Raw genomic sequence first — 12233 nt, forward strand, 5'->3', positions numbered from 1 at the left:
TTTGACAATTCTGTCAGATGAAAAAATAAAATAAACGTAATTTGTGTTTTTTATTTTGAAAACTAAGTTTTGCATTGAACGTGATCCCTTTTACGTATTTCCGGTGTCGTGCCAACCTGTTACACAGGACTCAGGGGTTGTCCAACTTTAAACTGCGTCAGCCTTAACTTTTGGTAACCAGGCACAGTTTTCCCTGATAATATTTTATATCGTAAGGCTTTTTGGGTCATTAATCGAGTCCCTAAAAGTTGTTTATGGAATTGAGTAACTTTCGAAGAGTTTTTGAGAGCATTGAGTTAAGAAACCTTTCTTTGGGTACAGAGGGAAGCTGCTCTGGGTGATTTTTCACTCTCATTCACTGACAGGTGAGCAAAATTGATTTGTTTTTGGACATAATTGTTTTCTGCAAAGGTTGCTGGCTCGAAGTTAGCCTGCATTAGCATCAGAACCATCAGCTGACAGTCAGCCGCTCCGTCTTTACACTGTAAAGTTTACAGTGATAAGCTAAGTGCTAACACCAATTTTAGCTTTAACTTAGTTATCTTGCAATTTAGTTATCTTCAGCAACAGGACGAATAGCATGAAATATCGCTTAAAAGTGTCAGACTATCTTGAAATGCACTTAAAAAAGATGTGTTTTTTGCTCTGTCTGAATCTAATATCCAAGTGTGTCTCTAAATATTTTATCATTTAAAAGTAAATTCATTTGATTATTTGAGTTAAAAAGTGTTATTTATTATACAGACTGAAGGCAAATATGCTTTAAGTGTTGGTGCCCTATACTGATAAAGATCCAAATCTGGATCTTCACTTTTGGGAAATTAAAATGGAGAATTAGAAAAACAGACATTTAAAAAAAAAAAAAGTATTACAGAAGTAAGGAAATACTGATGCATCCAGTACAGGTTACTGTATGTTCTCCTTATTGGGTTGATCCTTCGTTTGGATGAATAACTGCATCATGGCCATGTCCTAGAGCTGGTCAGCTTTAGTAGCTGTCTTCAGATGATCTGCATGTTGGGTCTGGTGTCTCTTTTTCCTCCTGGTTATACCGTATTTTCACGACTATAAGGCGCACTTAAACGTCTTTTTTTTCCCTCAAAATGTGCGGTGCGCCTTATGTGTGTTGTAACTGCGACTTTTGAGACCACCTCATTGAGGAGATGATGAAAGAGTGGCTGAATGTAAGGAGACCAGGTATTTTTTTTCCACTCATCACCATCGCTGTTAATATGTAACTCCATGTGTGCCCATCTCACAGCTGATGTGAAAAACATGGGGAAACAAATTAAGCTGTGCTCGCTGTTCAACCGCTCGACATCGGTGTGAACCGGACCCAGCAGGTGCAGCAGAAGCAGCGAGTTTACATGCAAAGTCAATGGTTGACGCGCGTATAGGCGCAGCAAAAGGTCCTGCAGCGCGTTTTGAGCAGCAGGAGCGTGCCAACGCGCTGCTGCAGCTCGAGATGGAAAAATTGAAGTTTTGCTGCTGGACGCGCCGCATCAACCAATCAGAGAAGCTGATCTGGGAGCTGACAGCGAGACAGACACAGCGCTCTGATGACATATGATATTAATGCAAATGAAACGGGCTGGATGGATGAGGAGATGATGAAAGCGTGGCTGAGGGAGGTGTATGTGAGGAGAACAGGTGTTTTTTTCCACGCATCACCATCGCTGTTAATCTGTGACTCCATGCGTGCCCATCTCACAGCTGATGAGAAAAACATGGTGAATCAAATGAGCGCTGTGCTCGCCGTTATCCCGGGGGGTCTGACAAAGGAACTTCAACCGCTCGACATCGGTGTGAAGCGGCCGTTCAAAGTAAGGCTGCGAGCGGCGTGGGAGTGATGGATGACACGGAGACCACAGTTTCAGGATAAGTGGAAGGCAGCGCCGGGCAAGTTACGCCACCGTTTGCGGATGGATTGTAGATGGACTAACGTGTCTGCTGGCTCTGTTGTTCAAGCTTTCGCAAAAGCCGGCATTATTTCTGAGGAGCCGCGCTGCACGGAAAGTGACTCTGACAGCGAAGAAGGGGAAATTGGCATGTCTGATTTAGCGCAGCTGTTTAATTCAGAAACAGAGGATGATGACTTTGATGGGTTTGATTAATACTTTGTAATAAATACATTAATAAAGCACAATCATACTCAGTTTTGCTCCCGCTGTGTTTTTCTCTCTGAAAACTTAATTCAACGGCAGCCTCTGGGCGGGTCTCCTCCTCTTCACCGCGGTGGCTGGCAGGTGTTTTTTCATCTAAATAATCTAAATCTTGCAGCTATATTTGCTGTGATCAGTGGGAATAAAGTAGTTTTAATATGTTTTTAAGTGAGAAAGTCCACCTGAAAACTTCATAATTGCAGTCAGTTCATCCAGATTATCTATTTCTGTCGGAGGCGCTCAGACCCCCACATACCAGCGGTGCACCAACAGGAGAAATCCCTTCATCTGCAGCCTCTAGGCTGGGCAGCCTCCAGGTTCACCGCGGCTGCTGGCAGGTGTTTTTTATCTAAATAATTTTAGCTGCAGGCACCAGGATACCGGTAATAAAAGCGAACAAATTCTGTCGGCAGGTTTCAGGATTTTAAGTTAATTTAGGAGTGATCACAGCGCTGTGTCATCTGCGATGTGTCTGTCTCACGGCCAGCACCCAGGTTTGATTAATACTTTGTAATAAATACATGAATAAAGCACAGTCATACTCAGTTTTGCCCCCGCTGTATTTTTAAATACGCAGTAGAGGTATTTAAACGTAGTAGAGGACATGTACCTGTATATAAAAAACGCGCCCTATAGTCCGGTGCGCCTTATGTGTGTGTTAAATACAGAAATGGGACACATAACTGAGACTGCGCCTTTTAGTACGGTGCGCCTCATGGTCGTGAAAATACGGTACTCCATAGACCGTCTGTGGCTGTTTGCTGGTTTATTAGGCCCAGTGACCTCATGGTCATTGAGCCAGCTTTTAGGGCCTTTTGGAAGTGAGGAAAAATGCCATGTCCTGCCAGAAACGAACATTTCTATAAAGCTTTTTAACAGAAAGAAGCATGATGTTTTATAAAAATGTCCCCATTGTTATGCAGGACATAGCCATAAATCGGTCCAAGTTTTGATGATTCATTAGTCATAAGCAATAGTTATTAAAATGAAAAGAAATAAACACTTGAAATCACCATGTACTCGTACTCGTCGTACTCGTACTTGTCGTCTCCCGCTTTATCCGGAACCGGGTCGCGGGGGCAGCAGACTAAGCAGAGACTCCCAGACTTCCCTCTCCGCAGACACCTCCTCCAGCTCTGTTAGGGGAAGCCGTAGGCGCTCCCAGGCCAGCCGAGAAACATAGTCTCTCCAGCGTGTCCTGGGTCGTCCCCTGGGCCTCCTCCCGGTGGGACGTGCCTGGAACACCTCCCGAGGGAGGCATCCAGGGGGTATCTGAAGAAGATGTCCGAGCCACCTCAACTGACTCCTCTCGATGTGGAGGAGAACCGGCTCTACACTGAGCCTCTCCCGAATGACCAAGCTCCTCACCCTATCTCTAAGGGAGAGCCCAGCCACCCGGCGGAGGAAGCTCATTTCAGCCGCTTGTATCCGGGATCTCGTTCTTTCGGTCATGATCCAGATTTCATGACCATAGGTGAGGGTAGGAACGTAGACCGACCGGTAAATTGAGAGCTTTGCCTTTTCGCTCAGCTCTCTCTTCACCACGACAGACCGGTGCAGCGTCCGCATTATTGCAGCAGCCGCAACTGTGTAAAATGTAAATAATTATGTTCACTTTTTGATCTGAATTGTGAAAACAAATCAAACAATTGCATATATTAAATATAACATGAAGGATTAGATCAGGCAGAAGGGACGCCTGCTCAGCTTATTAAATGGTCAAAACTGTTATTGCTTGTTTTTTTTATACTAGTGAAGAATTACTGACAACTCTTGTAAGACTAAAATATGCTTAACCAAATTGAAACTGTTAATGTGATAATTAGGTAACCTTTAAAACTTTTTAAAATACATTTATGTTCCAAAACACTTTGCTTCCTTTAAATTAATGATGAAAAGGGTGACATGGTCTTAGTCTCCCTAACTCGATAACAACATAACAGAATTAACCTGAACTCTTTAAATTCAATGTTGTAATTTTCTTTAAAAATAGTATTTTTTTTTTTGTTATTGCTCTACATGATTTAAGTCAATGGAGCTGTGCAGTTTGGATGCAAACCTTAGTTTGATTTCATATTTAAAAGCTCTAAGTGTCTGTGCAAGTGAGGACTAAAAATAGAAAAAAAGGTTTGTTTCCAGCTTTTTTTCCTGTCATATTATTCAATCCCACATATCTAACCCTGTTAGAAAAATAAACATCTGAACGTGGAATAACTTACAACTTAAGGTATTAACAATTTAGACTAATTTAGGTGTCACTTTGTATGCAGAATGAAACGTTGCATATGGCTCACAAGAATATATTGAAATTGCAATTAAATAAGATTTTAAATAAGGAAAAGGTGCGGCAGCAATAGGATTGCTGGTGAAGATTCTCATTTTCAGTCACCCAGTTCATAATCGTTCCAAAAAAGTAAAAAAAAAACAATCCACTGGACTTTGTTTCCAAGTTTGAAGATGCTTTACTTGCCATCCAGGAAGCTTTTTAAATTCAAAATATCAGAATTTGCATTGAGTTCACATGCTTTGGCTTAGAAAACATGTAAATTGAACCGGAAGAACGGGTCCGCCCCTTAGGAATGGGGAGTCGTTTGGGTTCTTTGTTTGCCTACAATACCCAATACTGGTCTATGCCGCTGAAAGGGGGGGTCGTTAGGGGCAATTGTTGGCCTGAATGAACAGGTGAAAAACAAAGTCCAGTGGATTATTTTGTTTGTTTTTTTTTTACTTTTTTGGAACAGCGATAGAATTGTATTATATTGTTAGTAGAAATGGTTTATAAAAGTGTGTAAAATGTGTGAATGATAAAAATAAAAAAAAAAACAACATAGATCTGGTTATGAAGGTTAATGTTGATTTGTCACTTATTTTGCCTCCTAATTCCCCACACTAAAACACCTTTGTTTGATATATCTATCAGAGTTAAGGATATCTAGGGGAGCCCCATCATGTGGACAGACAAACAAAGAGGACTTCGCGTTTCTCAGGATGAGCTGCTGTGTAAGAACGCCTGTGGGTATTATGGGAACCCAGCATGGAAAGGCTTCTGCTCCAAATGCTGGAGAGAAAGATCCCGCCCCCCTGGGCCACAACGACAAGACATAAGGTGTATGCTTTCTCTTTATCTCACCATCAGCTGCTTTAAGTGTGATTCTGCTGTATTACCTGCATGGTCCTCCTGTCTCATGCTGCTGCTCCTTGCAGACCCAGCAGTGACGGTGCTCCTCCCACGTTCTCCAAATTTGAGGAGAAGAAATGCATCGAAAAGGGTCGTCGAATAAACACAGTGAGGAGGCTTTTCTGGGGAAGCTCATCACCTCCGAAACCTCAAGGTTGGTCTCCTGAGATTCGTTTGCTATGCTTTAGTTCTAGCATCATCTGATGAACATATTTACTTTAACAGCTATTAGAAAGTAAATAAAGGATTTAGGGCATATGTGCCTAATGATTAATCCCAGGTCCATCAATAAGATATAACCTTTTTTATCCCTTTCTCGAAATCTGATAAATCTGCTGAGCCCCTTCCTGTTTGAAGACCTCACGCCTAAAGCACACCGCTGGTGCTGCTCTGATTGAAATGGCATCTTCTTTATGAACCGATGTGCAGACATAGTGCCCTTTAAAAGTTTTCCCCATCTCATATTTTTCCAATGTTCCATTTTGTACTGATTTTTCTTATGCACTAAATAAAAATAAAGACAAAATGTGAAGTAAAATGTTACAAAAATGTAACCTTAAGCCACCAAATACAGCCTTTCAAAATGAGTTATGAGTTGTGCTATTACCATGACGACAGTGAATACCGTAAGTAGTTTGCAGCCACTGTAGAGACGAGCGGCGCTGTATCTGATTAGATGGAGAGTTTAGCCGAATCTTTATTCAGGTTCTTTTTTATGTTTCGGTCTGGCTTTCTAAAACCCACAATTTAAAGTGAAACTTTACGGTATTGTTAAATGTTTATAGTCATCTTCCTGCTTTCCTCCTTTTGATAATTTCTATCCAGCTTCTCTGTCCTTGCTGGAGAAAAACTTTCCCTTAGCATGATGTTAGCACCACCATGTTTACTGTCAGAATGGTGTCTACAGAGTAAAATGCTATGTTGTTTTTCCTCAACTCATAGCCTGTTGTTGCTCGAACATACAGGCTAAAATTTCCTCTAATTTATAATAATAATAGAACTTTATTGATCTCACATTGGATAAATTTACCTATGCATTTAACCCATCCCCCCATCCACCATGCGGCGCCCGTGGAGCAGTGTGAGTTTAAGACATGCGTGTTTGTTAGACATGAGATAAACATCTATATTATGTTAAGCTGTTTATGTATTTGAAAAAGCAATGTTGTATTTGCAGAAACTTCCGAAAGCCACACAAAGATGTTAAAAGCTTTTGAAAGCCTTGAGCCTGGAGACTTCCCCGGCTTTCTGAAGATACTGCGGAGTCCATCTTCTCAGCGACTCCAGTCCCGCTGTACAGCTTTCCTCAACACAATGGAGGCTTATCATGTAATTATTGCCACAACTGCCCACTCTTTAACTTGCATTTTGTCACGTTTAACAACCTAAACAAAGACTGATCCCACTTCCAGGATCTGCCGATACAGAAACAGTCGGATCTTGTTCAGGATTTCTATCAGTCTTTTGCTGAATGTTTTAGAAGTGAGTACAGATCTTTCCAGTTTTTTCTTTTGCTCCAACCCATAGAAAGGATGTTCAGATAGTCATTTTCTTGTTGTACAGGTTTTCCTGAGGCGCAGGTCACTCAGATAATGGAGCACGTTGAGAAGCTTATAATGACTCGGCTGCACAAATGGGTTTTCTGTCATGACAGCTGTGATGATGAACAGAAGGATCTGGCTCTTCAGAGGCGAATACGGTAACTGTAATTAAAAATCACCAATTCAGCCTAGAATTTAATCTACAATTATTTCTTTTATAGCTCTCAGGGTTTGTAAGCATTTTCTGCCTTTTTGTTTCCTCTGGTTTGGATGTGTTTGGAAAACAGTTGCTTAAAGAAAATGTCTTTTAATATTCATAAGATTCTGCAGTCTGACTATGTTTGAAAAAACAAGGTTTATGTGATTGCCAGATAATGACTCTTCTATAAATTTAACCATTAATTCATGTGTTATTTTTGTAGAAATGAAGTTAAGTTGCAAACTTGGAATGTAGGAACCATTAAAAAAAAATGGATGTCAAGTTGTGCTTCTCAATGATCCTTTTCCTTTTCAGCTCCTTAAATTGGGTCACTCCACAGATGCTGAGTGTGCCTTTTCCAGATGAAAACACTCCTGTCTCAGGCGACCCTTTCCTTCCTGCCATAACAGGTGATTTACCTAATTTATTGACTTGTAGTTGCATGGATGAGAAAGCTCTCAATCTTTGTTTAAATATATAATTCCCAGAAAATTTGGCTGCTAAATAAAGTTCATGACATGCTAGTGCATTAAACTAGTCTAATATGACGGTTCTCAATCTGTGTTACAAATGATGCTCAGAGGAAATATTAGTAACAATTTAAAATCTAAATAAATGGAAATTCTCTGTAATCTAGTGCTACTCAACTAAAACAAGCATCAGAACTTTATACAGAAACCTCTCAAAGAATATGGGAGGTAAAAAAATAAAACCTGTAAACATAAAAAATTGGGCTGTCTATTAATCCTTCATCCATTAACGTACAAGGTTACAGCTTGAATTTAGGAATGACACAGAACCCTGTTTACTGAAATTCTACATGTAAATCTAAGAAACCAGCAGGATTTTCCAGTATTGCACCAGTGGTCAGATGAATTGCCATAAGCAATATGAAATTTTTTAAATTTCTTTGTGCATTCAGTGAAGAAACATGATCACAGATTTTAATGTGAGGCATTAAAATGCAAACAGGCAGATGTGTGAATAAACGGGTTACTACTGCAGCCATAACCGTAGTTTTAAAGTACAGCGACCGTATTGGATTTGAGGGTTGAAATTGTTAAAAAATCTTTGTTTTAGAAACATTTTGTTTTGTGCACATGAAAACTCATGTGCACAGGTTTGGCCATTGCCGAAATTATTCACGTTATTCATATTATTCACATTATTCAACACCCCTTTGCAAAACTCGTATGGTTAGTATTGCTAAACTTAGCATGCTACCTTGAAAGCTACAATAATACAGTTTATTTACAGGTTGAAGTCCAAAATGTAAGAAAGTTGAAAGAAAAAAAAAAGAAGAAACATTTTAAGAAAATGCCGAGTTGGGACCCCCTCTGCTTTGCCACAATCTGCTGGGAGATGCGCGTTCAAATTAGCGGGGGAGGGCATTTTTATTTACCAACCATAGCTTTAATGGGTGCTAGCTTTTTAGTTTAAATCTTAAGGTATTTATAAATACTAATATAGGCAACAACAGAAAAAATAAAACGTAAAATTGATAAACTTTAAAATGTCTTGACAATATTGGGGTTCATTTGACAAACGTTTATCTGAGATGTTGTTATCTCGTCTAAAAAATAGCTATAATAGAGATGGATGCCAAACGAGCGCCGCAGGACAAACTTGCCTGTGTCTCCAAATGCAGCCAGCACATCTTTGAAGCCCTCTCCACTTCCAACAATGAGCCTGCCAACGCTGATGACTTCCTGACCAGCCTGGTGTATGTGGCGCTGAAAGCCAATCCGCCTCGTCTCCACTCTAACATGCAGTATATGATTCGTTTCGGCCTCCCCCACAGCCTCATGGCTGGAGAGAGCGGATACTATTTCACAAACTTGGTGAGTTTTGCAGGAAAGCGCTCATCCTCCTTACACCGTAGGTTGGGAAGATAACCCATGTTTGTCTTCTTCTTTAGTCCTGTGCGGTGGCCTTCATTGAGAAGCTGGATGGACCGGCGCTTAACCTCAGTCCAGAGGAATTCGAAGGCTACATGCAAGGTCAGCGTGCTCCTGCTGCGTTAACCAAGAGGCAGCAGATGATGGGTGACACTCAGAAGCTGTTAGAGGAGCTCCAAGGAAGGCAAGAGAAGCTTCACCAAGGTGTGGATGCTCTAAGCATGCAGCTGCAGAAGTGGGTCCAAGTAGTTAATTCACAGCTAGATGAAGCGACAAGTGGTTTCGATAAGGTTCAGAAGGAGATAACGGCTCAGGCTGAGGCCTCTCAGGATGGATCCCAGCAAATGGCAGAGGAGCAGCAGCCTGGGTTTCTGCCTAGTGATGACTGAAGCTCCATCTGGTAGTGCAGGTATCAGAAACCCCAGGTGTGGTACTTAATGATCAGCACTAACAGAAGTGGGGAAATAACAAGACCTGCCATTCCACTGACAGATTTGCACAAGTTTCAAAAGAAAAAGAAGTGAAAAATGAAGGAAAAAACTCTTGAAGGAAGGGGGCGGGGGGGTTGCATGTTTCTTTTGAGGCATCTGAAGGGCATAAATAACTTTATCAAATTATAATAGCTTTTTTTGTGATGGTTGAGGAGAAATAAAGAGTAAATGCACTTCTTCAACAACACTTACAGGTTTGAAGCACAACATGACATTCCCTAACATTGGATACCTCTGACTTTATGGTGACAGGTCAAATGTGAACGATTATCACTACAAGTTTACAAGGGGCTGTTTGTGAGAAGAAAAGAAAAACTTTTTCAGAGTTTTTTAAGTCTTAACTTAAAAAAAAAAAAAGTCTTCTTTACAATATTGTCTAACATGTTTTCGGCTGTGATAGGTTTACGGTTGAATGATTTATGAAGAAAGTTAAAAAGTTATATTTTTGTTTGGTAACTAATCAAATTATTAAAGCTGAACTATTTGTAACTGATGATGTGTGACGTTTTTGAGTTTGAATTTTAACAAGCATCAATCACTTTTTTCTGTTTTTATTTATTTATTTTTTTATAGAGCCATCAGTATTATTCTGGGTAAATCAGACAAGATGTGGATATATATATGCATTGGTTTGGCAGAATAAAAAAAAATAAAATAAAATAAAAAGGCCAAATGGTCCTGATATGATTCTGAGGTTAGTTCAGAATAAAAGCAGTTCAGACTTTTTAATTAGTGACGACATTAATGTTGAGATGGCCCTTCTCTAAAAACTGTCTGCAGGGACTATTCAGAAGAACACTGGGCTTTAATAAAAAAAAAAAAAAAGGATTAACTATAAAATCTATAAAAGGGAAAAATGTAAAGAAATGCAGAAAATAGCAGCTTTGCAAAAAAAAAAAAAAAAAAAAAAACGAAGAAAAAAAAAAGGAATATCTTAAATGGCAATGACCCAACCAACATTCGGCTCCACAGGGATCGGAGGTCTACAGATGGCATAAGACTGTTTTAACATTTAGTGTGAAAACAGAAGTATTGAAAGAAGCCCCAATTATTGGAAAACAAATAGTTTTTATAATGAGTCTTTAATGTGCCATAGAATCCAATAATAAGCTTTAAAAGAAACATGTTTCTGACATGATCCAAGATTGTTTGATCTATTTATCGTATACAGGTGCTGGTCATAAAATTAGAATATCATGAAAAAGTAGATTGATTTCAGTAATTCCATTCAAAAAGTGAAACTTGTATATTATATTCATACATTACATACAAACTCATATATTTCAGATGTTTATTTTGTTTAATTTTGATGATTACAAATGACAACAAATGAAAATCTCAAATTCATCATATCAGAAAATTAGAATATTACTGAAGACCAATAAAAAAGGATTTATAGAAATGTTGGCCAACTGAAAAGTATGAACATGAAAAGTATGAGCATGTACAGCACTCAGTATTTAGTTGGGCCTCCTTTGGCCTGTATTACTGCAGCAATGCGGCGTGGCATGGAGTCGATCAGTCTGTGGCACTGCTCAGGTGTTATGATAGCCCAGGTTGCTCTAATAGTGGCTTTTAGCTCTTCTGAATTGTTGGGTCTGGTGTATTGCATCTTCTTCTTCACAATACCCCATAGATTTTCTATAGGGTTAAGGTCAGGAGAGTTTGCTGGCCAATTAAGAACAGGGATACCATGGTCCTTCAACCAGGTACTGGTAGCTTTGGCACTGTGTGCAGGTGCCAAGTCCTGTTGGAAAATGAAATCTGCATCTCCAAAAAGTTGGTCAGCTGCAGGAAGCATGAAGTGCTCTAAAACTTCCTGGTATGTGGCTGCGTTGACCCTGGACCTCAGAAAACACAATGGACCAACACCAGCAGATGACATGGCACCCCAAACCATCACTGACTGTGGAAACTTTACACTGGACTTCAAGCAACGTGGATGAAGTGCCTCTCTTCTTTTCCTCCAGACTCTGGGACCTTGATTTCCAAAGGAAATGCAAAATTTACTTTCATCAGAGAACATGACTTTGGACCACTCACCAGCAGTCCAGTCCTGTTTCTCTTTAGCCCAGGCAAGACGCTTCTGACGCTGTCTGTGGTTCAAGAGTGGCTTGACACAAGGAATGCGACAGCAGAAACCCATGTCTTTCATACGTCTGTGTGTGGTGGTTCTTGAAGCACTCACTCCAGCTGCAGTCCACTCTTTGTGAATCTCCCCCACATTTTTGAATGGGTTTTGTTTCACAATCCTCTCCAGGGTGCGGTTATCTCTCTTGCTTGTACACTTTTTTCGACCACATCTTTTCCTTCCCTTCGCCTCTCTATTAATGTGCTTGGACACTGAGCTCTGTGAACAGCCAGCCTCTTTAGCGATGACCTTTTGTGTCTTGCCCTCCTTGTGCAAGGTGTCGATGGTCGTCTTTTGGACAACTGTCAAGTCAGCAGTCTTCCCCATGATTGTGTAGCCTATAGAACTAGACTGAAAGACCATTTAAAGGCTTTTGCAGGTGGTTTGAGTTAATTAGCTGATTAGAGTGTGGCACCAGGGGCCATCAATTTTGAACCTTTTCACAATATTCTAATTTTCTGATATGATGAATTTGAGATTTTCATTTGTTGTCATTTGTAATCATCAAAATTAAACAAAATAAACATCTGAAATATATGAGTTTGTATATAATGTATGAATATAATATACAAGTTTCACTTTTTAAATGGAATTACTGAAATCAATCTACTTTTTCATGATATTCTAATTTTA

General features: G+C 39.9%; 1 protein-coding gene across 1 annotated transcript; it reads left to right on the plus strand.

The window, feature by feature from the left end:
* The first annotated feature begins 125 nt into the window (after window positions 1–125).
* On the plus strand, window positions 126–9962 carry LOC119790164 (rab5 GDP/GTP exchange factor-like). The gene is made up of 9 exons (XM_038295569.1): window positions 126–365; window positions 5083–5268; window positions 5367–5494; window positions 6518–6669; window positions 6753–6822; window positions 6904–7039; window positions 7396–7490; window positions 8665–8921; window positions 8999–9962. The coding sequence occupies exons 2-9, from the start codon at window positions 5111–5113 to the stop codon at window positions 9365–9367; spliced, it is 1365 nt and encodes a 454-aa protein (XP_038151497.1). The 5' UTR covers window positions 126–365; window positions 5083–5110; the 3' UTR covers window positions 9368–9962.
* The last annotated feature ends 2271 nt before the right edge of the window (window positions 9963–12233 follow it).

The sequence above is a fragment of the Cyprinodon tularosa genome, unplaced genomic scaffold (assembly GCF_016077235.1).
Source record: "Cyprinodon tularosa strain WSP-4 unplaced genomic scaffold, ASM1607723v1 ctg356, whole genome shotgun sequence".
In the NCBI taxonomy this organism is placed as follows: Eukaryota; Metazoa; Chordata; class Actinopteri; order Cyprinodontiformes; family Cyprinodontidae; genus Cyprinodon; species Cyprinodon tularosa.